We start from the raw sequence: 26,641 nt of genomic DNA, 5'->3' as shown, positions 1-26,641 counted from the left end.
CTACGTAATTCAAGATGTACTGGTAAAAATTTAGATTGTAGAACGAAAGGAACGTAAAACGTTCTGTTTGCTTAAAATGTCAAGTACATAATATTATTTCACTTCTTCTTGAATTCCTTGACTAAAACTCGATGCAGCGTGTTCTTTTCCAGATACGCAACAACTTATTCTTGGTAATCTACTGAGGGTTTGTTAAATTATTTGCAGCACGCTTCTCATCATTAGGAATGAGACTTGTTTCATGTGCAAAAATAATTAAAAGATATAGTTGCGACCCTACGGCACCCTGATTTTTGCAACATTACGGTCAAGTTTGGAGTTCTTCCACAGTTATCGAGGACTGCCTTATGCTTACTGATTGATGGATGTTTGATGAACCAATGCGGAACTTTTCCGTAGTTCTAAAACACCCAACATACGCAAAATGTAAGATGAAAAATTTTAAATCAAGTAAGATATCTACTGCCCTCTGCTCACTGTTTAACCCAGCAAGCAGATCAAACAGCAAAGGAAATTCAGTATTGTCTGAGGCTGATTACTTTAAGAACAGAGCCTGCAAATCCGACAAAAATATGTTTTTGTTGTGGTCTTCAGTCCTGAGACTGCTTTGATGCAGCTCTCCATGCTACTCTATCCTGTGCAAGCTTCTTCATCTCCCAGTACCTACTGCTACCTACATCCTTCTGAATCTGCTTAGTGTATTGATCTCTTGGTCTCCCTCTACGATTTTTACCCTCCACGCTGCCCTTCAATGCTAAATTTGTGATCCCTTGATGCCTCAAAACATGTCCTACCAACCGATCCCTTCTTCTAGTCCAGTTGTGCCACAAACTTCTCTTCTCCCCAATCCTATTCAATACCTCCTCATTAGTTACGTGATCTACCCACCTTATCTTCAGCATTCTTCTGTAGCACCACATTTCGAAAGCTTCTATTCTCTTCTTGTCCAAACTAGTTATCGTCCATGTTTCACATCCATACATGGCTACACTCCATACAAATACTTTCAGAAACGACTTCCTGACACTTAAATCTATACTCGATGTTAACAAATTTCTCTTCTTCAGAAACGATTTCCTTGCCATTGCCAGTCTACATTTTATATCCTCTCTACTTCGACCATCATCAGTTATTTTGCCGGCCGAAGTGGCCGTGCGGTTAAAGGCGCTGCAGTCTGGAACCGCAAGACCGCTACGGTCGCAGGTTCGAATCCTGCCTCGGGCATGGATGTTTGTGATGTCCTTAGGTTAGTTAGGTTTAACTAGTTCTAAGTTCTAGGGGACTAATGACCTCAGCAGTTGAGTCCCATAGTGCTCAGAGCCAGCCATTTCAGTTATTTTACTCCCTAAATAGTAAAACTCCTTTACTACTTTAAGTGCCTCATTTCCTTATCTAATCCCCTCAACATCACCCGATTTAATTTGACTACATTCCATTATCCTCGTTTTGCTTTTGTTGATGTTCATCTTATATCCTCCTTTCAAGACACTGTCCATTCCGTTCAACTGCTCTTCCAAGTCTTTTGCTGTCTCTGACAGAATTACAATGTCATCGGCGAACGTCAAAGTTTTTACTTCTTCTCCATGAATTTTAATACCTACTCCGAATTTTTATTTTGTTACCTTTACTGCTTGCTCAATATACAGATTGAATAACATCGGGGAGACGCTACAACCCTGTCTCACTCCTTTCCCAACCACTGCTTCCCTTTCATGCCCCTCGACTCTTATAACTGCCATCTGGTTTTTGTACAAATTGTAAATAGCCTTTCGCTCCCTGTATTTTACCCCTGCCACCTTCAGAATTTGAAAGAGAGTATTCCAGTTAACGTTGTCAAAAGCTTTCTCTAAGTCTACAAATGCTAGAAACGTAGGTTTGCCTTTTCTTAATCTTAAGATAAAGCGTAAGGTTAGTATTGCCTCACGTGTTCCAACATTTCTACGGAATCCAAACTGATCTTCCCCGAGGTCCGCTTCTACCAGTTTTTCCATTCGTCTGTAAAGAATTCGCGTTAGTATTTTGCAGCTGTGACTTATTAAACTGATAGTTCGGTAATTTTCACATCTGTCAGCACCTGCTTTCTTTGGGATTGGAATTATTATATTCTTCTTGAAGTCTGTGGGTATTTCGCCTGTCTCATACATCTTGCTCACCAGATGGTAGAGTTTTGTCATGACTGGCTCTCCCAAGGCCATCAGTAGTTCTAATGGAATGTTGTCTACTCCCGGGGCCTTGGTTCGACTCAGGTCTTTCAGTGCTCTGTCAAACTCATCACGCAGTATCTTATCTCCCATTTCATCTTAATTTACATCCTCTTTCATTTCCATAATATTGTCCTCAAGTACATCGCCCTTGTATAAACCCTCTATATACTCCTTCCACCTTTCTGCCTTCCCTTCTTTGCTTAGAACTGGGTTGCCATCTGAGCTCTTGATATTCATACAAGTGGTTCTCTTCTCTCCAAAGGTCTCTTTAATTTTCCTGTAGGTAGTATCTATCTTACTCCTAGTGAGACAAGCCTCTACATCCTGACATTTGTCTTGTAGCCATGCCTGCTTTGCCATTTTGCACTTCCTGTCGATCTCATTTTTGAGACGTTTGTATTCCTTTTCGCCTGCTTCATTTACTGCATTTTTATATTATCTCCTTTCATCAATTAAATTCAATATTTCTTCTGTTACCCAAGGATTTCTATTAGCCCTCGTCTTTTTACCTACTTGATCCTCTGCTGCCTTCACTACTTCATCCCTCAGAGCTACCCATTCTTCTTCTACTGTATTTCTTTCCCCCATTCCTGTCAATTGTTCCCTTATGCTCTCCTTGAAACTCTGTACAACCTCTGGTTCTTTCAGTTTATCCAGGTCCCATCTCCTTAAATTCCCAGCTTTTTGCAGTTTCTTCAGTTTAGATCTGCAGTTCATAACCAATTGATTGTGGTCAGAATCCACATCTGCCCCTGGAAATGTCTTACAATTTAGAACCTGGTTCCTAAATCTCTGTCTTACCATTATATAAACTATCTGATGCCTTTTAGTATCTCCAGGATTCTTCCATGTATACAACCTTCTTTTATGATTCTTGAACCAAGTGTTAGCCATGATTAAGTTATGCTCTGTGCAAAATTCTACCATACGGCTTCCTCTTTCATTTCTCTTCCCCAATCCATATTCACCCACTATGTTTCCTTCTCTCCCTTTTTCTACTCTCGAATTCAAGTCACCCACGATTATTAAATTTTCGTCTCCCTACACCACCTGAATAATTTCTTTTATCTCATCATACATTTCATCAATTTCTTCATCATATGCAGAGCTAGTTGGCATATAAACTTGTACTACTGTAGTAGGCATAGGCTTTGTGTCTATCTTGGCCACTATAATGCGTTCACTATGCTGTTTGTAGTAGCTAACCCGCACTCATATTTGTTTATTCATTATTAAATCTACCCCAGCATTACCCGTATTTGATTTTGTATTTATAACCCTGTAATCACCTGACCAAAGGTCTTGTTCCTCCTGCCACCGAACTTCACTAATTCCCACTATATCTAACTTTAACCTATCCATTTCCCTTTTTAAATTTTCTAACCTACCTGCCCGATTAAGGGATCTGACATTCCACGCTCCGATCCGTAGAATGCCAGTTTTCTTTCTCCTGATAACGACGTCCTCTTGAGTAGTCCCCGCCCGGAGATCCGAATGGGAGACTATTTTACCTCCAGAATATATTACCCAAGAGGACGCCATCATCATTTAATCATACAGTAAAGCTGCATGTCCTCGGGAAAAATTACGGCTGTAGTTTCCCCTTGATTTCAGCCGTTCGCAGTACCAGCACAGCAAGGCCGTTTTGGTTAGTGTTACAAGGCCAGACCAGTCAATCATCCAGACTGTTGCCCCTGCAACTACTGAAAAGGCTGCTGCCCTTCTTCAGGAACCACATGTTTGTCTGGCCTCTCAACAGATACCCCTCCGTTGTGGTTGCACCTACGGTACGGCCATCTGTATCGCTGAGGCACGCAAGCCTCCCCACCAACGGCAAGGTCCATGGTTCATGGCGGGACCCAAAATGTAAAGATTACCAAGTCAAACTCTTAAATAACACTGGTTAAGTAAAAATTGTCATGTAGTTATCTCTTCTATTGGTGGTCTAACGAACTATTACTTTGTGTAGAAGTGCTCGAGTATACTAGAATATGATGCGATGGAATTCCCTAATCACTTGATATTTCATTACATCTTTGAGGATGATACCATACTCGATATTAGAAAGAAACTTTAAAGTACACCAAGATAACTAGGCGTATAAAAAATACCAAGCCGATGCATGCTGTTCTCTGTGGAGTACACGACAGTCTTTCGAACTTCGTTCACGGAGAAATAATAATCCTCGCAATTTTTTTCTTCATGTGTAGATTTCAGTTTCTTACCCTATGTTCATCTATAACGAAAAATCCTGACCTTTTGCGTTAATTGTAAAAGTTCTTACTGTTCTTTTGATATTTTGACTTGCCAGTAGCTATGTTCCAAACAACAAAACACAAACACTCACAAAAAATGAGATAGACATACCTTATTTTTGGGAAAAAGATCTCTCCTTTGACACGACAGTTGCAATACGTTGGCATGACTGCGAGAACGTGAAATTTTGTACAGGCCTATAGCGGATTAGTGGAGCGCAATGTGCAACATTCAGGCTTCAGTGTCGTTTACCATCGCTATGTCGTGGTTGTCCGATCTTTAGATTGGGAGGATACTGTGGTTTTCACGTCTTACTTAGTCTAGCGCCTTAATTCGATGCAAATTACCATCAGATGATTATTGTTGTGGCCACCAAGTTGTTGATGACATGGGTCGTCATAGTTTCTATCAAACTGAAACACCATATTGTTGGCTTAAAGTGCTGCAACCCACTCGCAGATTCAGTGGTGGACGCCGCAATAGGTGGGTAACCATATCGTTCCAATATATTTCTCGTCTGATGGACGCTTCACTGCAAAGGCGAAGAAATGCAACTGGTGTTTATATTGTAAGTCAAAGATGACTAGTGATGAGTTGCACTACATCTTTGCTACAGGATAACGACATGGTATGAGTTCGTCTAGATAAAATAGGGCAATAAATGCCAAACTCTGAGGAGCCGAATTCGCCTGATACGAATGTTAACATACCTTAAGTGTTGGTCCAGATACTTTTGATAACATGAACCGAGCAACCGATCAGTTGCGTATTTATCTGGACTGCAGCACTTCAGACAACACTTCTCATCGTTTCAAGTGAATGCTCCATCCCATACCACCAGTTTTTGTTAAACTGTGTGAGGAACGCTACACAAAGACTAGGCTGCTATAGTAGAACTAAAATTACCTGTTAATTGACTCTTCACGTGTGAGAAATTGGTTCCTCCAATCGCTGCTCACAACAGAGTGTCAGTTCACTCTGTGTCGTTGAGTAGTGCAGAGGCTATTACAGAGATGCAATCGAGCGAGATGTCTGTGCCTCTGACCATGCCCCAGCAAGCCTCCTTGACACAAAGGGAACGATCGAGCAATAATGGAACAGTGTTGCTCCCCATCACTTAACATTTTCTCCAGGAGGCCATGTGCCACGATGCCACCGTTGTCAATACGAGACACTTCTGTGTAAACGACCCTTATCCTTATGGCGAATGGTGCACGTGTGTGTTCTTTAAGAACTGTCATGCAGTGTCAAATACACTCCTGGAAATGGAAAAAAGAACACATTGACACCGGTGTGTCAGACCCACCATACTTGCTCCGGACACTGCGAAAGGGCTGTACAAGCAATGATCACACGCACGGCACAGCGGACACACCAGGAACCGCGGTGTTGGCCGTCGAATGGCGCTAGCTGCGCAGCATTTGTGCACCGCCGCCGTCAGTGTCAGCCAGTTTGCCGTGGCATACGGAGCTCCATCGCATTCTTTAACACTGGTAGCATGCCGCGACAGCGTGGACGTGAACCGTATGTGCAGTTGACGGACTTTGAGCGAGGGCGTATAGTGGGCATGCGGGAGGCCGGGTGGACGTACCGCAGAATTGCTCAACACGTGGGGCGTGAGGTCTCCACAGTACATCGATGTTGTCGCCAGTGGTCGGCGGAAGGTGCACGTGCCCGTCGACCTGGGACCGGACCGCAGCGACGCACGGATGCACGCCAAGACCGTAGGATCCTACGCAGTGCCGTAGGGGACCGCACCGCCACTTCCCAGCAAATTAGGGACACTGTTGCTCCTGGGGTATCGGCGAGGACCATTCGCAACCGTCTCCATGAAGCTGGGCTACGGTCCCGCACACCGTTAGGCCGTCTTCCGCTCACGCCCCAACATCGTGCAGCCCGCCTCCAGTGGTGTCGCGACAGGCGTGAATGGAGGGACGAATGGAGACGTGTCGTCTTCAGCGATGAGAGTCGCTTCTGCCTTGGTGCCAATGATGGCCGTATGCGTGTTTGGCGCCGTGCAGGTGAGCGCCACAATCAGGACTGCATACGACCGAGGCACACAGGGCCAACACCCGGCATCATGGTGTGGGGAGCGATCTCCTACACTGGCCGTACACCACTGGTGATCGTCGAGGGGACACTGAATAGTGCACGGTACATCCAAACCGTTATCGAACCCATCGTTCTACCATTCCTAGACCGGCAAGGGAACTTGCTGTTCCAACAGGACAATGCACGTCCGCATGTATCCCGTGCCACCCAACGTGCTCTAGAAGGTGTAAGTCAACTACCCTGGCCAGCAAGATCTCCGGATCTGTCCCCCATTGAGCATGTTTGGGACTGGATGAAGCGTCGTCTCACGCGGTCTGCACGTCCAGCACGAACGCTGGTCCAACTGAGGCGCCAGGTGGAAATGGCATGGCAAGCCGTTCCACAGGACTACATCCAGCATCTCTACGATCGTCTCCATGGGAGAATAGCAGCCTGCATTGCTGCGAAAGGTGGATATACACTGTACTAGTGCCGACATTGTGCATGCTCTGTTGCCTGTGTCTATGTGCCTTTGGTTCTGTCAGTGTGATCATGTGATGTATCTGACCCCAGGAATGTGTCAATAAAGTTTCCCCTTCCTGGGACAATGAATTCACGGTGTTCTTATTTCAATTTCCAGGAGTGTATATGACGTCCATATTTTACACCGATCTTATGAGACAATACTTTATAACCACCTGCTTAATAGATTGTTTTTTCAAACTTCAAAAAGCAACAGAACATCGATTCTGCATCGGTTTGGCAAATCCTTGTTAGGTTTCTCGAAGAATTTGGCACCAGAATGCTACGCACACGTCAGTAAGATTCTCTAAGTTATGGGTCGTTGGTTTGTGGCTGCTGAGCTGTCACCTGATATCATCCCACATGTTTTCCATCAGATTCAGATCAGTCAAATTCGGTGACCAACACACCAACGCGAATTCTCTATCAACTTCCTCAAACCTTTGTAGCACAACTATGGCTCATTTAATGAACACTTGTCCTATGGAAGATACCAACACCACCAGGGAAAAAGTTAATAATGAATAGTTGCAGGTGATCGTCAAGAATGTTCACGTAGTCTAATGCTGTCACTTGCATTAGTTTACTGCCGCATGTCCCATGGAAAGCCAGATGAATCCCCCACCATCAATGGCAGAATGCTATGGCCACCAGGCTACATCAATGGCGTGTCGATGTTGGCTTACCTGGACAGTTCATCGACCTGGTGTGACAAGACATGTGATTCATCCTACCAGCTGAATAGTTTCAATTTAACCATGGCTCATTCTCGACTATCCCATACCACCTGCGATCGTAACTGACGAAGTCATGGGTAAGTATGGGAACTCATATGCGTCGTCTCCCTAAAAGACCGATTTACAACGATGTGCACCGTTCTTCAGTATTCTCCAAAAGACTTATGCCTAGCCAGTATTGCATTTTGTAATGAACCTGTTACAGATGGCACCTTCTACTACTTTTCATTCTCACGACACCAGTTGCAAACAGCTGACCAACTTCACTGTTCCAAGATGATTGTTGCTACGCGCTCAGCCATAACAATCTTCCCTTCGTCATAGTTACTTATGTCAATGTATGTTCCCATTTGCGGTTTATCGTCGTTAGAATAGTTCCTCGATTGTCCCTACTTCGCTTATATCATCTCGCTGTTGCATCGTTTCCGCGTCGTAATCACTAACATTCAATTTCACAACGAGCAGTGGTCACAAGGTCTTATTTATTAGTGTATCGTAACTGAAGGTGTCTTGGGTAAGCTGTAATCAGTGCTAAGCGGCGAGGAGATGTATAGAGACCTACGCCTCTGTGATTTTCAGTAATGAATCGCTGTAAGCAGCGGCAATCCGATGGAAGGGTTTGGGCTTGGTGAATACTTGAAGAACGTTAGATGTAAATGTGTGAGGTGGTAGAAGTGAGCTTTGAAGGGACTAGCGTCACAGTAAGCGGATATTTTTCGTGATTATGGTGCAGTTCCCTTAATACCACTTAATAAATCGTCGTAGTTGACAAGAACATTGTCTGAAATACCCTGTAGTATCGTCTTTCTATTTCTGATATGGCTGAATGGGCAAGAAATAATGCAAATAAACTGAAAAAGAAAGAAATTAAATCAGCAGATGGAATCGTTCATGAGTTCTAGACTGCTACCAGCAGTCAACCTAGCACTTAAGCTGTGTCTATGGAGTTTAAAGAATGGCCTTCGATGCTCAAGTAGCTCCTCATAAGCCACATATTTTTGTAATAAGTGCTAAGTGGCGGGTGGAGGTGTGTAAAGACCTACTCTCGATGATCAAAAATTAGTGATTTGCAGTAATGAATCGCTGTAAGGAGCGGCAAACCGATGCAAGGATTTGGGTTTGATGAATAATTGAAGAACGTTAACTGTAGATGTGTGAGGTGATAAAAGTGAGCTTTGAAGGGACTAGTGTTAGGGTACAGGGATATTTTTCGTGGTTATGATGCAGTCCCCTTAATACCACTTAATAAAATGCCGAGTGGGACGAGATACACTATGTGATAAAAAGTATCCGGACACCTGGCTGAAAATGACTTACTAGTTCGTGGTGCCCTCCATCGGTAATGCTGGAATTCACTGTGGTGTTTGGCCACTCTCATCCTTGATGACAGTTTCCACTGTCACGTGCTGGAAGGTTCTTGGGGTATGGCAGCCCATTCTTCACAGAGTGCTGCACTGAGGAGATGTCGGTCGGTCGGTAAAGACTGGCAAGACGGCGGCGCTCTCGAATATCCCAGAGGTGTTCTATACGATTCAGGTAAGGACCCTGTGCAGAGCAGTCCATTACAGGGATGTTATTGTCGTGTAACCACTCCGCCTCAGGCCGTGCACTATGAAGAGGTGCTCGATCGTGTTGAAAGATGTAATCGCCATCCCCGAATTCAACAGCCTGCCGGTGTGGCCGAGTGGTTCTAGGCGCTTGAGTCTGTAACCGCGCGACCGCTACGGTCGCAGGTTCGAATCCTGCCGCGGGTGTGGATGTGTGATGTCCTTAGGTTAGTTAAGTTAAAGTAGTTCTAAGTTTTAAGGGACGGATGACCTCAGACGATAAGTCCCATAGTGCTCAGAACCATTTTTTTCCTCTTTAATTGTGGGAAGCAGGAAGGTGCTGTTATAGTTCCACAGACAACGACAAGGGGTGCAAGCCGCCTCCATGAAAAACACGACCACACCATAACACCAAGGCCTCCGAATTTTACTGTTGGCACTACATACGCTGGCAGATGACGTGCACTTGGCTTTCGCCATACTCACACCCTGCCATCGGATCGCCACATTGTATACTGTGATTCTTCACTCCACACAACGTTTTTCCCCTGTTCAGTCGTCCAGTGTTTACGCTCCTTACACCAAGCGAGGTGTCGTTTGGCATTTTCCGGCGTGATGTGTGGCTTACGAGCAGCCATGAAATCCACGTTTTCTCACCTCCCACCTAATTGTCGTAGTACTTGCAGTGGATCCTGATGCAGTTTGGAATTCCTGTGTGATGGTGTGGATAGATGTCTACCTATTAAACATTACGACCCTCTTCAACTGTCGGAGACGCCGGCCGAGGTGGGCGATCGGTTCTAGGCGCTACAGTCTGGAACCGCGCGACCGCTACGGTCGCAGATTCGAATTCTGCCTCGGGCATGGATGTGTGTGATGTCCTTCTTTAGGTTAGTTAGGTTTAAGTAGTTCTACGTTCTAGGGGACTGATGGCCTCAGAAGTTAAGTCCCATAGTGCTCAGAGCCAAATGTCGGAGGCCTCTGTCAGTCAGCAGACGAGGTTGGGTTGTGCTTTACGTGTCCCTTCACATCGGGAACAGTGGAGCTAGGGATGTTTATGGGTGTGGAAATCTCACGTACAGACCTATGACATAAGTGGCACCCAATCACCTGACCACGTTCGAAGTCCGTGAGTTCCGCGGAGCGCCCCATTCTGCTCTCTCACGTTGTCTAATGATTACTGAGGTCACCGATATGGAGTAACTGGCAGTATGTGGCAGCACACTGCACCAATATGGAAAACGTATGTTTTTGGGGGTGTCCGGATACTTTTGATCACTTAGTGTATGAACCCATTTTATGGCATTGCGGATTGCACACAGTAGAGAAATAGTTCAGTTACGATGACTGTATCAGCATGACAGGGCTCCCTGTCATAAAGCAGCATCTGTATGTGGGATGGTTTGTGGCCGATAACATTTGTCGAATGGCCTGGCCTTCCTGAACCCTTTTGAATAAGTCAGAATGTCGGCTTCAGTCCATAGTCTAGTATCCACCATCACTACCTTCTCTGGTTTCGACTTTTGGGGATGGGCTGCCAAGCCGCCAGAGACATTTACAGATTTCATTAAACGTGTCGACAGCAGAGTTCATTCATGACAAAGTCGAAGAGTAGGCCCGCTTATATTTATGTCAACTTTTCGTCAGATAATGTAATGGTTATAAGCATCAGGTGACATCAAATTTGGTCTTGAGGCACTAACCGTTTTGAGAGGCTCTGAACTGCTCATCGTAGAGGTGCCAGACGCGCGCGTGGGCTTTGATGATGGTGTGTGCCGCCAGGTAGTCGCCAATTCCTTTGGCGGGCTGAGAGGGGGCCATCCTCACATCTGTGTTGCCGTGGACGAAGGTAGCTGGCTCGTTGAATGTAACCCACCATTTCACCTGTGGAAGCATACATCGCCATTAAGTTCATAGGCGAAGTGAACGTGTTGCTATCCTATACACGCTCTGAAATTCTTACTTACCCTGTCTCCGAAGTTTTCAAACAGTACCCTGGCGTATTCAACGAAGTAGTCTGCCAGCAACTCGTTGGGCCAGCCTCCGATGTACTGCAGTGCTTGAGGCAGGTCCCAGTGGTACATTGTTACCTGCAGACAGCATACTACAGCGTGAGACTTATAATATAGCGCTAACAAAAGGTAATAAGAAACCTGCCCAACGAACCACAGGCCTTGCAGACGTGGGTTGGCTTCATTGCCTCAGCGATACAGATAGCTGTGCCATAGGATCAACCACAGTGGAAGGGTATCTGTGGAGAGGGCAGAAACGCAAGTCTAGATTAATGACTGATCTGGCCTTGTAACATCATCCAACATGGCCTTGCTGTACTGGTACTGCAAATGGCTGAAGGCAGGGAGAAACTTCAGACGTTACTTTTCCCGAGGACATGTGGCTCTAATGTGTGTTAAATTATGATGGAATTATATTGGGTAAAATATTCCGGGCGTAAAACACTATCTCATTTGGATCTTCGGTTGGTGTCTACTCAGGAGAATGACGTCATCAGGAAGAATAATGTTGAAGACTAGATGAGGAGATCGCGGAAATTACTAGGAGCCAGTTAACTGAATTGGGGAGAAAGGAAATTTGGGACATAACTTGACTAACAGAAGGGATCAGTTGATAGGAGACACTCTGAGACACCATGGATCCGTCATTTTATTATTGGAGGGAAGTGTGGAGGGTTAAAAATGCGGTAGGAGACCAAAAAATGGTTCAAATGGCTCTGAGCACTATGGGACTTAATATCTATGGTCATCAGTCCCCTAGAACTTAGAACTACGTAAACCTAACTAACATAAGGACATCACACAACACCCAGCCATCACGAGGCAGAGAAAATCCCTGACCCCGCCGGGAATCGAACCCGGGATCCCGGGTAGGAGACCAAGATATGAGCACAGTAAGGATGTCCAAACAGATGTGGGTTGAAGTAATTGTTCGGTTTCGAGCTGGAGACCGCAAGAACGATACCAACAACAAAGATACTCACATAATTATGCCAGACGTGTTGCGGGATTCTGCAACAGTAAATCAGGCTGGTGTTTTGTTAATGGTTTTGTCTTATTTTGTGTTTCAGAGATTTGTGATAACATATATTGTGATTAACGCATATTATTATAACAACGAGAATATTGACTTCCATAAGAAATTGGTGTATAATCATTTAAAACTTCAGGTTAGTATTGTTATTGAAGGGCCGTTGCAGAATGTAGTCTGGTTTGCAGAGATGAGAGGTAGCAAGAAAAGGCAATGGATGCAAACAGTGCAATAGATGGTGGACAAATATTGTGCGGACACATTTCATTGGGTAGCTTCCATCACCTATTATGTATATCGTGCAAATGGGAAAGAGAATTCCAAATACCAAACTGCTGGACATCTAAACAGTGGGACTGACACAAAAAAGAAAGCAACATCAACAATTCGAGAGCGGGACTCTTGGTCATTCGGAAAAAGGATAGGGACTGAAATCTATCGCCGGCCGGCCGGCGCTACATTCTGGAACCGCGAGACCGCTACGATCGCAGGTTCGTATCCTGCCTCGGGCATGGATGCGTGTAATGCCCGTAGGTTAGTTAGGTTTAAGTAGTTCTAAGTTCTAGGGGACTGATGACCTCAGAAGTTAAGTGCCATAGTGCTCAGAGCCATTCGAACCATTTTGAACTGAAATCTGTCGCGGTCTTATCAAAGAAAATCTTGCAGCATTTGCACCAGATTCATGTAATTATAGGCGTACGAACAGGAGTTTGGTGAATTGAGTTGTGTTTCAGACAACCAGTTGTGCTTCTAATAACTTCAACTGATAGAGAAGATGTCAAACGTACACGAGTTCGGAAAATTACTTTGCTATCTACCTCAGTGAGATTCCTGGTCTCCCCTACTTTATGATTTATCTGGTGATTACCTAGCACCGATCACTGTACGTAGGTAGGAATTTATTAACCATGGAACCTGTGAGCTGACGTTAAATGGGTGCAAACGATCTCAGAGATGGCATTTTCTTGTGTTGTCCGCTCTAAAGCTGGCAGTGCATTGGAAATTAATATAAAAAAATGACCGCTCTTGAACTGTTTGTGGACAAATAGATGTACGTAAAAGTTACGTCGAGATAACATTTACATGATTTCATTGAATATAGCTGGTGCAGCTCTTCTTAAAGGGAAATGATATGTGTTCGCCTATAAACTGCAGACTGCGTAAATATGCATAAATGAACATGAAATCTTGTCAATCTTTCTGTAACACACCCAAATAGTCGGTTACGCTCCTCATGCCTACAGAGATAGCCTTGGTGTCATTTAAAAATTTCACAACTTTAGCTCAAGGCATTGCCAGTCTGAAAACTTTCTACCAGGAAAAGATTTAACCATAGCACGTCAGCATCGTCATGGACAGGCCATCTGTGTATTAAATGTCTTAGGAATAATTTTGTACTAACATTAGCTCTGTCTTTCTTCCAGTGAAGAGACTAGTAACACTGAGTGTATCAAGTGATGTTTACTGTTCAGAGATAACTGTAAATGGTTCAAATGGTTCTGAGCACCATGAGACTTAACATCTATGGTCATCAGTCCACTAGAACTTAGAACTACTTAAACCTAACTAACCTAATGACAGCACACAACACCCTGTCATCACGAGGCAGAGAAAATCCCTGCCCCTAACTGTAAATACTCACAATATTGCTGTAGAAGTGGAACATACGAAGTTAAGTAAATCTTCACATCTCAATTGAAATTAAGTGAGCTAATACTTTATACGCTACAGCTTCACTCCATCTCCTTCTGGAGCAAACCAAAGCAACCACCGTTGTGACAGAGAGTGTACTTTCGATACGGCACAACAGCAAGAACGTTATTTCAGTGCATAATCAATTTCAGGGTCGGTGGTTAACATTACAGGTTGTATCCTAAATGCGTAACCTCTACTCATTTTCTACTACTTTTTGCACACTTTTTGTACATTTTCCATTACTGTGAAGAGGATTAATAAGTTCTGAGGACTCTTGGTATGAAAATAGGCTGTCGCCTCCATAACAGAGACAGAGAGCGAACTAGTGTACCGTATAGTCGAACTGCAATATCTGTTCGAATTCAGGAGGGGAGGGAAACTAATACCACCTGTATTTCACCTGAACAGGAGAAGAGTTGTTGGTGCACAGTTCCTATTTACCAGACCATGTGCTTATGTTTTTGGTTCAACCTCCTTTCCACAATGGGGTATGCATAAAGTGCACACCTTACATGATCCGTTGACTGGAAAGCAACGATATGCTCTGTGGCCACCGTGGTTATATGCAGGACGCTTTGTGTTGGAGCTGTATTTCAAGCACTCTGTACTTTGATTGCCTTATGCAACACAAAGTTTTCATTAAACAAACACGTTTTCGTCAAAACAGCATCATCTGAACTTGCCACTGACGAAACATAACAGGAAAGTACCATATGCGAGCTAATTTCCATGTGATGCCACATTCTCTTATTCTGAGGACGTCCACATACTAGGTTCGTAAATTACACAAAACAATCGCAGTTATTGAGGATACGAGATATTGGGTTACTCATTTATACTTGCACCATTGCCCCATTTCCTATCCGTATAGGGTTATACAATGAAGAGCCAAAGAAACTGGTACAACTGCCTAATATCGTGTAGCGGCCACACGAGCACGCAAAAGTGCCGCAACACGGCACGTAATGGACTCGGCTAATGCCTGACGTGGTGCTGGAGGGGAATGACACTATGAATCCTGGAGGATCGTCCATAAATCCGTAAGGGTACGAATGGGTGGAGTCCTCTTCTGAACAGCACGTTGCAAGGCATGCCAGATATGCTCAATAATGCTCATGTCTGGGGAGTTTGATGGCCAGTGGAAGTATTTAAAATTAGAAAAGTCTGCCTGGAGCCAAACTGAAACAGTTCTGCACGTGTGGAGTGTCACTTTGGCCTGCTGGAATTGCCCAATTCCGTCGGAATGCACAATGGAGATTAATGTTTGCAGGTTATCAGACACAACGCTTACGTACGTGTCACCTGTCAGAGTCGTATCTAGAGACATGATGGGTCCCATAGCACTCCAAATGCAAACGCCCCAGCAGCTTGGTCAGTCCCCTGCTGACATGCAGGGTTAATGGATTCTTGAGGTTGTCTCCATCCACTCGATACAATTTGAAACGAGACTAGATTGACCAGGCAACATGTTTCCAGTCATTAACAGTCCAATGTCGGTGTTGAAGGGTCCAGGCAAGGCATAAAGCTTTGTGTCGTGTAGTGATGACGATTCGCACACTGACACTTGTTGATGACCCAGCATTGACATTTGCAGCAATTTTCGGAAGACTTGCACTTCCGTTATGTTAAACAATTCTCTTCAATCGTCGTTGGTTCCATTATTGCAGGATCTTTTTCGAGCTGCGGCGATATCGGAAATTTGATATTTTACCGGGTTCCTAATATTCGCGGTACACTCATGAAATGGTCGTTCGGGAAAATCCCCACTTCATCGCTATTTCAGAGATGCTGTGTCCCATCGATCGCGCGTCGACTATAACACCACGTTCAAACTCACTTAAATCTCGAAAACCTGCAATTGTAGCAGCAGTAAGCGATATAACAGCAGCGCCAGACACTTGTTGTCTTATATAGGCGTTGCCGACCACAGCGCCGTATTCTGCCTGCTTACATACTCGTATCTCTATATCTATTGCAGTTTCTTTGGCGCTTTGGTGTATGGGGTTATATAATACCCTCATTTTCCGTACAATATTTATTACTTGTGTTAGAGCCTACAGATAAGAAATCTATTTGCAGTTACAAAGCTACTATTGACGTCTTCGCCACTACCTAACTATAAATATATCTTGTACTATTAACAACACCATGACACTCGCCGTGGGCGAAGGATCATTGGTTATGATATTGGATTCAGGTTTAGAGGATCCACACTCTGTCTTGTCATCCAATTAAGTTTTCCGTAAATCGACTGCGGCGATCGTTTCCACTATTCCCTATCCTTTCTCATTTCATTTGGGTGTCATATCTGTACACATCTCGTCGACGTCAATGCTCAATCTATTATTTTCCTTCAATTTTACTTCGTCTCATCTGTTTGCTAATTGTGATAACCGTTTGCTAGAGGAACTAGTGTGTACACATTTTTCATTCCTGTTTTTTTTTTTTTTTTTTTTTATCCTGTGGAGCGGAGCTGAGACCAGTCCAGTCATCAGCTACGTTCACTTGGATTCTATGGGCACCATACTGCAAGTCATTGTCGTTCCGCTGTACCCTACGAAATATCAGCAGTCACGTTTCTGATACTACTCTCTCTAACACAATAGAAGCTAGTTACCGTTTTCTTCAATGGTTGCCAAGCCTGAGTGTTTTCTGTTCATCTTCGTATACTGAACCGCATGGTGTGAAACTACTGTGATTTTCCTGGTCTATCTGTACACTAATGCCCGCCATACTGTCAAAGACGCCCAGGACTAATGTGTTTCAGTATTTTTGGGAACAATCACCCCTAATTCCAACAATGACCCAGCAAACGCTTGTGGGATGTGCTGTGCAGGAGGCATGGTCCGAAGTGCCTAAAGCTTCACAATCAAATGTGTAGTATGTCAGTTCTTTTATTTAAAAGAAATGAGTTGCATATGAGCTATGCCCAATTAAATAGTGAACTACATAACCCGACAGCATGAGGGATTTCAGTCTTAGTACCTGTATGAGGTAAGGGAAATTTTCAGATATCAGGAGTGACCTGTAGATTTTTTTACAGCTGTTGAAAAGCTGACATTTTTATTCGTATTTTCATTACTACAGTAACTACAGGTGTTTCAATACGGAAGAAGGATTTATTGTACTACATTAAGTTTGTGGACAATATTACTTCTTACTTACCATAGGCTGAATTCCGTTGGCGAGTAGCTCGTTGATGAGATTGTTGTAGTAGTCGATACCAGGCTGGTTGATAGCGTCCACGTCCCCGGTAGGCAACACTCGTGCCCAAGAAATCGAAAATCGGTATACGTTCGCCTGTTCAAGCACAATGTATTAATATCTTTGAAAAATGATTGTCAGTTAATAGCTGATATTTGATTGTAAGTTCATATATTAATGCTGAACTTCGGAATAAGACTTATTTCGAACATTATCTACCTGTTTAACCAGTATTGGAGAAGATAGCTTGATTGTACAGGAAACTATAGATCACAGAGCATAGTCACGAGTAAAAAATATTTTTACATTGTTTCTAACAAATACTTAAAAAACAAAATATTTAAGATAAATCCAACTTTTATCTGTTGTATATATGATAATGTGAAATGAAATTACCCTGCAAAATTGTTTGCCACTCTGGAAAGCTATGTGTACTATGAACTGCAATTTAGAAATACGCAGTGATAGAAACGAAAAATGTGAGAGGTAAAGTTCTCTACTACACAACAAATGCACCTTGTAATTATCAAATAGATGATTGGATACGACAGTGAACATTACAAAATTAAGAATCAAGCACGCATCTTAGGTGTCACTGGATGCGTAATAAACTTTCAATCTGTACAAACTGACGTGAAATTTTTGTAGAGAACTACGTAGCATTTTGACTTACAGCCAGATACATGGCTAATAGCGGACAAGAACTAAGTAAGAAGAAAGGCTATTATGCAACTGAACAAAGTAATGACTATGCCTCTCGTGCTGTATGGAAGTCACGTTTTGGTTCTAAGTAATGGCAAAGGAAGGAGTGATAGGCCGAAGACACATACAAAGACAGGATTGGTTCGTCAGATTCGTATTCCAAAGATTATTTTGCACGTTAATTCGTAATGATGTAGAATGAGTTATTTTACATTAGCATTGCAAATTAATTTGTAAATGTGACTACAGTCTGAAGATTTATAAGGTTTCTTTCTTCATTTCTAAATATACAGATGTGCATTAGGAATTTCTACCACACCATCTTTTCCACATTACAACAATAAAAACTCTGCTACGGAACGGAAGAAGTTGTCAAGGAGAAACCTAGTCACTTTGATTTCGAATTTTACTTTACTCAGTGTCAGAAATTTCATGTCACTGGGTAAGTGATCAAAAATTTAGTTGCATCATTGTCCACCACTTTTTCTGCTAAGACAACCTTAATGCTGACTATGGAATGTCATTTTTCCTTCTGGTGTTGTAATTATGCACATCATTGTTCCTTTTGAATTGTAGGGGATTATTTGCAACAAATTTCATCAGGGAATAAATACACTGTGAAGCAGTAGCCAGAATGCCCAACGCTTTAAGCAGATGTATAAAAATGGCATGTTTATGAGCAATGAAGACTTTCTTCCCTGAAGATGAGTTACGCCAAACATTATTCTACATGACGTTATTGAATAAAAACATGCAAAGTATTGCAAGTTAGTGATTTGTCTCTCTCCTCGATTTGCAATGATTCTAAATGACAATGTTACTGATCTACGTTGTTTTAGGAGCTCAAAAATTTTATTTTCCTAGTTTAAATGCTTATCAGTAAGGATACCTAAGAAGTTTGAAATTTCCACCCTATTTATTATTTTGTTACCATTGCCATGGTGAAGTACTGCTAGATATGCAGAACTGAATATGTTGTGTCCTTTTAAAACTGAGGCTGAAATCATTCGTAGAAAACCAGTCAATGATACTTTTAAGAACAGTGTTTACCATTTATTCTGCTCCTGTTTGTATGCTTGGTTTCATGACATTTTTAGTGTCATCTGCAAAAGGAACTAATTCTGCTTACTGTATATTAGACATACATGAGGAATAACAGTAATCCTAAGACTGGCCGGCCGCGGTGGTCTCGCGGTTCTAGGCGCGCAGTCAGGAACCGTGCGACTGCTACGGTCGCAGGTTCGAATCCTGCCTCGGGCATGGATGTGTGTGATGTCCTTAGGTTCGTTAGGTTTAAGTAGTTCTAAGTTCTAGGGGACTGATGACCACAGCAGTTGAGTCCCATAGTGCTCAGAGCCATTTGCATTTTTTTTGCTCCTAAGATTGAACCTTGGGGAAACCCATAAGTGAGTACTACCGAGTGAAAACTACGTCCTCGGACTATATTGTTTGGAATACAATCACAAAAATAATAATACACATGTAGAACCACGGAAGAAAATCAAGAAATTATTATCACTCCCGTGATCTGAAAAAATAAATGCATCTATCTTTCAAGGGAACGAAAGCCAATAGAGCTGACAAGGTTATAAGGAATTACAACACAATAAGACTGTCAAATTGTGTGGAGTTATAAAAGAGGAAAATGTAGAAAAGAAAAGGAGGAGACAACCTTCTTATTTGGTAGGTATGGGATGTAAGTTCCACTTTCAGTTTGCAGACCTTCTAAATAAACATGGAAATAGTAGTGAATAACACTAACTGTAATTCCATTGTCTTTTCATCTGGTTACTAGACGCACTAGAAGACAGAGATTGCGATGACAGCTTGAAAATAGTATTAGATTTATTAATGAAAGAATCAACTGAATCACAGAAAATTATATATGCAGTTCGAGTTTTCGCTGCTGTCACCCCTAGGTTTGCACTTGGCTTTTTACATATGTTATTCATTCATGATAGAAGGTTGTATACATGGAAGAACCCTGGAGATACTAAAAGGTATCAGATAGATTATATAATGGTAAGACAGAGATTTAGGAACCAGGTTTTAAATTGTAAGACATTTCCAGGGGCAGGTGTGGACTCTGACCACAATCTATTAGTTACGACCTGTAGATTAAAACTGAAGAAACGGCAAAAAGGTGCGAATTTAAGGATATGGGACCTGGATAAACTGAAAGAACCAGAGGTTGTACAGAGTTTCAGGGAGAGCATAAGGGAACAATTGACGGGAATTGGGGAAAGAAATACAGTAGAAGAAGAATGGGTAGCTTTGAGGGTTGAAGTAGTGAATGCAGCAGAGTATCAAATAGGTGAAAAGACGAGGGCTAGTAGAAATCCTTGGGTAACAGAAGAAATATTGAATTTAATTGATGAAAGGAGAAAATATAAAAATGCAGCAAATGAAGCAGGCAAAAAGGAATACAAACGTCTCAAAAATGAGATCGACAGGAGGTGCAAAATGGCTAAGCAGGGATGGCTAGAGGACAAATGTAAGGATGTAGAGGCTTTTCTCACTAGGGGTAAGATAGATACTGCCTACAGGAAAATTAAAGAGACCTTTGGAGATAAGAGAACCACTTGTATGAACATAAAGAGCTCGGATGGAAACCCAGTTCTAAGCAAAGAAGGGAAGGCAGAAAGGTGGAAGGAGTATATAGAGAGTCTATACAAGGGCGATGTACTTGAGGACAATATATGGAAATGGAAGAGGATGTAGATGAAGATGAAATGGGAGATACGATACTGCGTGAAGAGTTTGACAGAGCACTGAAAGACCTGAGTCGAAACAAGGCCCCAGGAGTAGACAACATTACGTTGGAACTACTGACGGCCTTGGGAGAGCCAGTCCTGACAAAACTCTACCATCTGGTGGGCAAGATGTATGAAACAGGTGAAATACCCTCAGACTTCAAGAAGAATATAATAATTCCAATCACAAAGAAAGCAGGTGTTGACAGATGTGAAAATTACCGGACAATCAGTTTAATAAGCCACAGCTGCAAAATACTAACACGAATTCTTTACAGACGAATGGAAAAACTAGTAGAAGCCGGCCGCGGGGAAGATCAGTTTGGATTCCGTAGAAATACTGGAACACGTGAGGCAATACTGACCTTACGACTTACCTTAGAAGAAAGATTAAGGAAAGGCAAACCTACGTTTCTAGCATTTGTAGACTTAGAGAAAGCTTTTGACAATGTTGACTGGAATACTCTCTTTCAAATTCTAAAGGTGGCAGGGGTAAAATACAGGGAGCGAAAGGCTATTTACAATTTGTACAGAAACCAGATGGCAGTTATAAGAGTCGAGGGACATGAAAGGGAAGCAGCGGTTGGGAAGGGAGTAAGACAGGGTTGTAGCGTCTCCCCGATGTTATTCAATCTGCATATTGAGCAAGCAGTAAAGGAAACAAAAGAAAAATTCGGAGTAGGTATTAAAAACCGTGGAGAAGAAATAAAAACTTTGAGGTTCGCCGATGACATTGTAAATCTGTCAGAGACAGCAAAGGACTTGGAAGAGCAGTTGAACGGAATGGATGGTGTCTTGAAGGGAGGATATAAGATGAACATCAACAAAAGCAAAACGAGGATAATGGAATGTAGTCGAATTAAGTCGGGTGATGTTGAGGGTATTAGATTAGGAAATGAGACACTTAAAGTAGTAAAGGAGTTTTGCTATTTGGGGAGCAAAATAACCGATGATGGTCGAAGTAGAGAGGATATAAAATGTAGACTGGCAATGGCAAGGAAAGCGTTTCTGAAGAAGAGAAATTTGTTAACATCGAGTATAGATTTAAGTGTCAGGAAGTCATTTCTGAAAGTATTTGTATGGAGTGTAGCCATGTATGGAAGTGAAACATGGACGATAAATAGTTTGGACAAGAAGAGAATAGAAGCTTTCGAAATGTGGTGCTACAGAAGAATGCTGAAGATTAGACGGGTAGATCACATAACTAATGAGGAGGTACTGAATAGGATTGGGGAGAAGAGGAGTTTGTGGCACAACTTGACCAGAAGAAGGGATCGGTTGGTAGGACATGTTCTGAGGCATCAAGGGATCACCAATTTAGTATTGGAGGGCATCGTGGAGGGTAAAAATCGTAGGGGGAGACTAAGAGATGAATACACTAAGCAGATTCAGAAGGATGTAGGTTGCAGTAGGTACTGGGAGATGAAGAAGCTTACACAGGATAGAGTAGCATGGAGAGCTGCATCAAACCAGTCTCAGGACTGAAGACCACAACAACAACAACAACAACACATTCCTGATAAATAATAGACCACAATTTCTTAGTCCCATTCAGCAGAATTGTTGAGATTTGTTGAATGTAAAACAGACTCTTCTAATGTGTCACTGGACCTGCACATGTTTCTCTCTTCACGACTACGATTTACTTTGTTATTTGAAACATTATTTCTCTCTCCCCAACTTCTCAATCGAAATTACGTGCTCGAAGACTTTCGCAGTTTGAATGGTTCACTGTAATTTGTTTCGTGTGAAACCATTATTTTGAACTTTTCAAGCATCTGCTAGTTGAACGCTCATGGCCCACGATTTTCTCAAGAAGAATAATCTTTATACAAGGTGACATTTATTGTATCATGTATTATATTACATTTTCTGGCTAGTTCCGGCGTGTGGTGGAGTTCAAATGCAGATTCGTCGATGATACTCGTATATGTGTCAAATAAAAACTATTTTTTCTACGCGAGAAAAGAAACTTCCTCCTCCTCCTCCCTCATACACACACACACACACACACACACACACACACACACACACAGACACGTTAAACCTCCTAGATTCTGTAGACAATATGGAGGAGGAGGAGGTTTTGTGACAGCATTGGATTTCCTCGTCTGTCATTTCATTTTAATAATCCACCGTAGTAACACGATAAAACCAAGAGACTGTACAGGCCCCCATCACTAACATCGCTCAAGCACATATGCGACCTAATGATGAGTAGGGAAGCACTGTACTTTCGTATTCATCGACTTTACGTGACCATCTATGAAAATTGGTCTGAAGTTCCAGAAGAAAGGGATTGAGGCACACTGGCAGAAGCCCTGACTCGTATATATGAGGAGCGGGTTCAGATACGTTTTTCGGAACAACTATGTTTTCCACAGTTTCGCCAAATCTAACAATTCGAATTTTAGAATGGTTTCTTTAGAAAGAACACACCAGTTTTGCTTCAACATTGTCAACCATTTCTGGACTTAGTTCCAAATAAAATAATCTTGTCGCTGTCATCACATTGAACCGTAAACTTGCATCCTTTCGTATTTGTATTATCGAATTTCTTTTACTTTGTCCTTCATGGTTTGTCGCAGTATAAAATTGGAAACTGCTGCTGGAATGTTGCTCGTATTTTATTTGATTCATCTAACTGCCGGATAATACGGATGCATTCTTTCTCCTGTAGCTCGAGAGAACGCTACATCAGTCCCAAACTGTAGTGGCTCTTGATATTAGACTTTCTTAGCTTCAACTACTTTCCGCATAATTGAAGTTCACCATTTAGTTCGCCCTTAGATGTTTGCTTAAAGGAGTTTATACCTGAAAATGAACCATCATTCGTTTTCGAGAAAAACTGCACTTTTGTAAAACTACAGACACTCCCTACGGCAAATAAGGAGAGAAAATAAATCACCATGATTTTGCAGTGCAGGATGAATTGAAGAAAATGAAGAGAGACGTGTTGCGATCGGGATATGCTGAAGATGGTCTTCTTCGCTTTGAAAGTATACTTACATTGAGGGCCTTGAGCATCTGCACGTCCTCCTTGTACTTGTGGTAAGAGTCGCAGGCGACATCCCCTGTGTCTCCTGTAGTATATTCAGGATGGTTGTGGAAGAGGTAGTCCTGAATGTTCTCTCCCTTCCCTGTACAGATACGCCAGAACAGTACAGTACGTAATACTTCACAATGAATATTTTCATGAAAATTTAGTGTTGACTTTTGTCTTTGACTAGCAACAACTTGGAACATTTTGACCCCACACGTTATTGTAAACAGTAAACATAATTGAACATTTATATGGTAAAATAATTTTAAGCATCCAACGGAGGCTGCCAGAAGGTTGACATTTATTGTATCATGTATTATATTACATTTGCTGGCCAGTTCCGGCGTGTGGAAACGTTCAAATGCAGTTGCCTCGATGATACTCGTATATGTGTCAAATAAAAACTATTTTTTTCTACGTGAGAAAAGAAACTTTCTCCTCCTCCTTCCTCATACACACACACACACACACACACACACACACACAGACGCGTACTCTCGTCACACTACACAATTTTTAAATATGCAGCTGCATTTAAAAAAAGATACAGGCCGAAACTGCCTGATAATGTAACGTGAACCATAATACAATGAATGTGATATTGTACGGGGTGTCCAAAAAGGCTCTCCGCACTTCGTATGATTGTCAGCCGCGCATGCCGAATGCCGCAGTGAATATACCGAAATGAAACTCAGTGAAATACAAGTTATTAATTTATTGGATATTCATTTTTACTTCCAGATTTTCACATTAAATGTTGAAAGTGTCCCCCCTGTCGTTGAATACACAATTTAATTCGTCTAATCATGTTTCCAAACACAAGCTGTAATATTTCTTCTGTAACAGAAGCAGTGAAAGTGGATATTGCAGTTTTCAATTCATCGATGGATTTCGGACGGTTTTTATAGACAGTCGCTTTCTCTGCATCGCAGAAGAAAAAGTCAGTTGTTGTTAGGTCAGGCGATCGTGCAGGCCAAAATCCCTCTGAAATTATGCGATCACCAAAAACATCAGCATACAGTGACATTGAAACGCGAGCTGTATGCGCGGTCGCACCATCTTATTGAAAATAATTGTTCAGTATTTCACTTAACACAAGTTCTACGAATGGGGACAGAATATCACTGCAGTATCGTTGTACGTTTATTGTTTAGTTGAAAAACCCAGACAGTCGAACAATCACACGGCACGCGCGGCTAACAATCATACGGCACTGCGTAGAGACTTTTTGAACACCTCGTATAATAAATTTTGCAGGCTAAGGTGGATGCTTAAAACTGTTTTAAGATTTTAAAGCTGCGTCGAGGCTGTGAATCCACACGCTCGGAAAACGATAATCAAACGTGTTCCAACACAAAGTTTCTCTCCTTGTCGTTACTTTGCTGAGGAATACTACTGTTGGTCGTTCTGAACTCACCATCTTCATTCCAGGCTCCTTCGATTTGATAAGCGGCTGTCGCAGCTCCAAACAGGAAGTCATCTGGGAATCGGTCAGTGGCCGCCTGTGCCGAAGCAACGGCCAACACAGTCGCAAAGGCGATCAGCAACCTCATGATTGGCAGTGGCCAATGCCTCTATGTGACCTGCTCCAGCTTTACATCCATATATAATGTAGCTATGCTGTAGTTTCGTAAGATGTTTACAAAAACTCAAATAAATTAAATTAGATTACCTTTTGTTATCAGCAGTTAATCAATAAATTTCGTTAGGGATAGCCCCTGTTGCAACATACAAGTGCTTCTCAACGATATTATCGGATGTGTGCGGAGGGAACTTCATGAGTAGGTGAGTGTTATACAATGGTATCAGTAGGCTTTATTATCAGTTACTTTTCGATACTCTCACCTGTTCCACTTAGACGGTGCTGTAAACGGATGTTTAGCAACGTTGGCTCTGAAGAAAAGGATAGTTGTCGTTGACTGCAACAGTATATGTGCCTCTCGCTTAGCTAAATATTCTGAACTATAAAAAATAATAATTATATATATATATGTTTTGGTAAAAGCTCATTCCATGGACAGCCGGTTCTCATTTTGATAAGAATGATTTTTTTAACTGGCTCTATTGGATAGAAGTATTTTAATAGCAATTTTCTTGCCCAGGGAACGCTTAGTGTTACAACACATACAGTGAGAGTAACAAAATTATTGGAGTAACGCATTTCCTCCACCCAATCACAAGCGAATTTGATGCAGTGTCTGCGTAATTCAACGGCAGTGCATGGCACTCTCATGGTATCAACATTTTGTATAATTATCTTTAGCCTTTTTGCAGCTTTCAGACATGAAATACCGCAGTTGCTAAGAAATCGCTACACACAGTCGAATTGGAATTTCTATTCGGATGAATGTTTCAGAATACTACAGCATGTGGCGCGGCTCAAGATGTTTGAAAGTGGTGTGCGAAAAACTCGGGATATTAAATGGTGAAAAAAAACAGACGAGCCAAGTCAGCAAATTTCATTTAAGAACGCCACAGAGCAGTGGAAATACGACAAAGACAACGTTAGTTGCCCGTCCTCAGTTTTGCCACCATAGTACAAATACTGAATAGCTCGATCTTTTTCACTTTTGAGGTAGCTATACGACTCTCGCTCTATTCGGTGCTACGACTGTATATGTCTCAGAATTTACTATTGGGGCACAAGTAGTATTATATGAAACCGTGATGTCCATTCTTTCGGAGGTGTTCCAGACTTGAGTCCCGGGCCAGCAAACATTTTCACTCGTCGTCGCTGATTCTCATAAAGTCGCGATGCAGCTGACGTCATTTGTCCTTTCCTTCCCTTTCATTTCTCCCCCCCCCCCCACCCACCACCCGCGCTCCCCTCCCACACCCACCTTCAATTTACACAATATGTATCGCAACTGAGGAGTTCACGTGGAATCTGTTGATTCAGGTGTTT

General features: G+C 42.4%; 1 protein-coding gene across 4 annotated transcripts in view; it reads right to left on the bottom strand.

The window, feature by feature from the left end:
* Nucleotides 1–25,462, bottom strand: part of LOC126198707 (myrosinase 1-like) — a 225,771-nt gene extending 200,309 nt beyond the window's left edge. Inside the window, exons 1-6 of one of the 4 annotated variants that reach the window (XM_049935212.1) lie at nt 25,409–25,462; nt 25,154–25,328; nt 23,703–23,833; nt 17,200–17,334; nt 11,265–11,387; nt 11,001–11,181 (exon numbers count right to left, since the gene is read on the bottom strand). In XM_049935212.1, the coding sequence (XP_049791169.1) occupies nt 11,001–11,181; nt 11,265–11,387; nt 17,200–17,334; nt 23,703–23,833; nt 25,154–25,289 (706 nt within the window). In that variant the 5' untranslated portion in view covers nt 25,290–25,328; nt 25,409–25,462. Of the gene's footprint in view, nt 1–11,000; nt 11,182–11,264; nt 11,388–17,199; nt 17,335–23,702; nt 23,834–25,153; nt 25,329–25,408 lie in introns of those variants that run through there. The other 3 variants (XM_049935216.1, XM_049935215.1, XM_049935214.1) reach the window with 3 other exon arrangements.
* Between the last annotated feature and the right edge of the window lie 1,179 nt (nt 25,463–26,641).

The sequence above is a fragment of the Schistocerca nitens genome, chromosome 8, assembly GCF_023898315.1.
Source record: "Schistocerca nitens isolate TAMUIC-IGC-003100 chromosome 8, iqSchNite1.1, whole genome shotgun sequence".
NCBI lineage: Eukaryota > Metazoa > Arthropoda > Insecta > Orthoptera > Acrididae > Schistocerca > Schistocerca nitens.
Note: the sequence above shows the minus strand (reverse complement) of the source record. Positions and strands in the feature narration are given on the sequence as shown.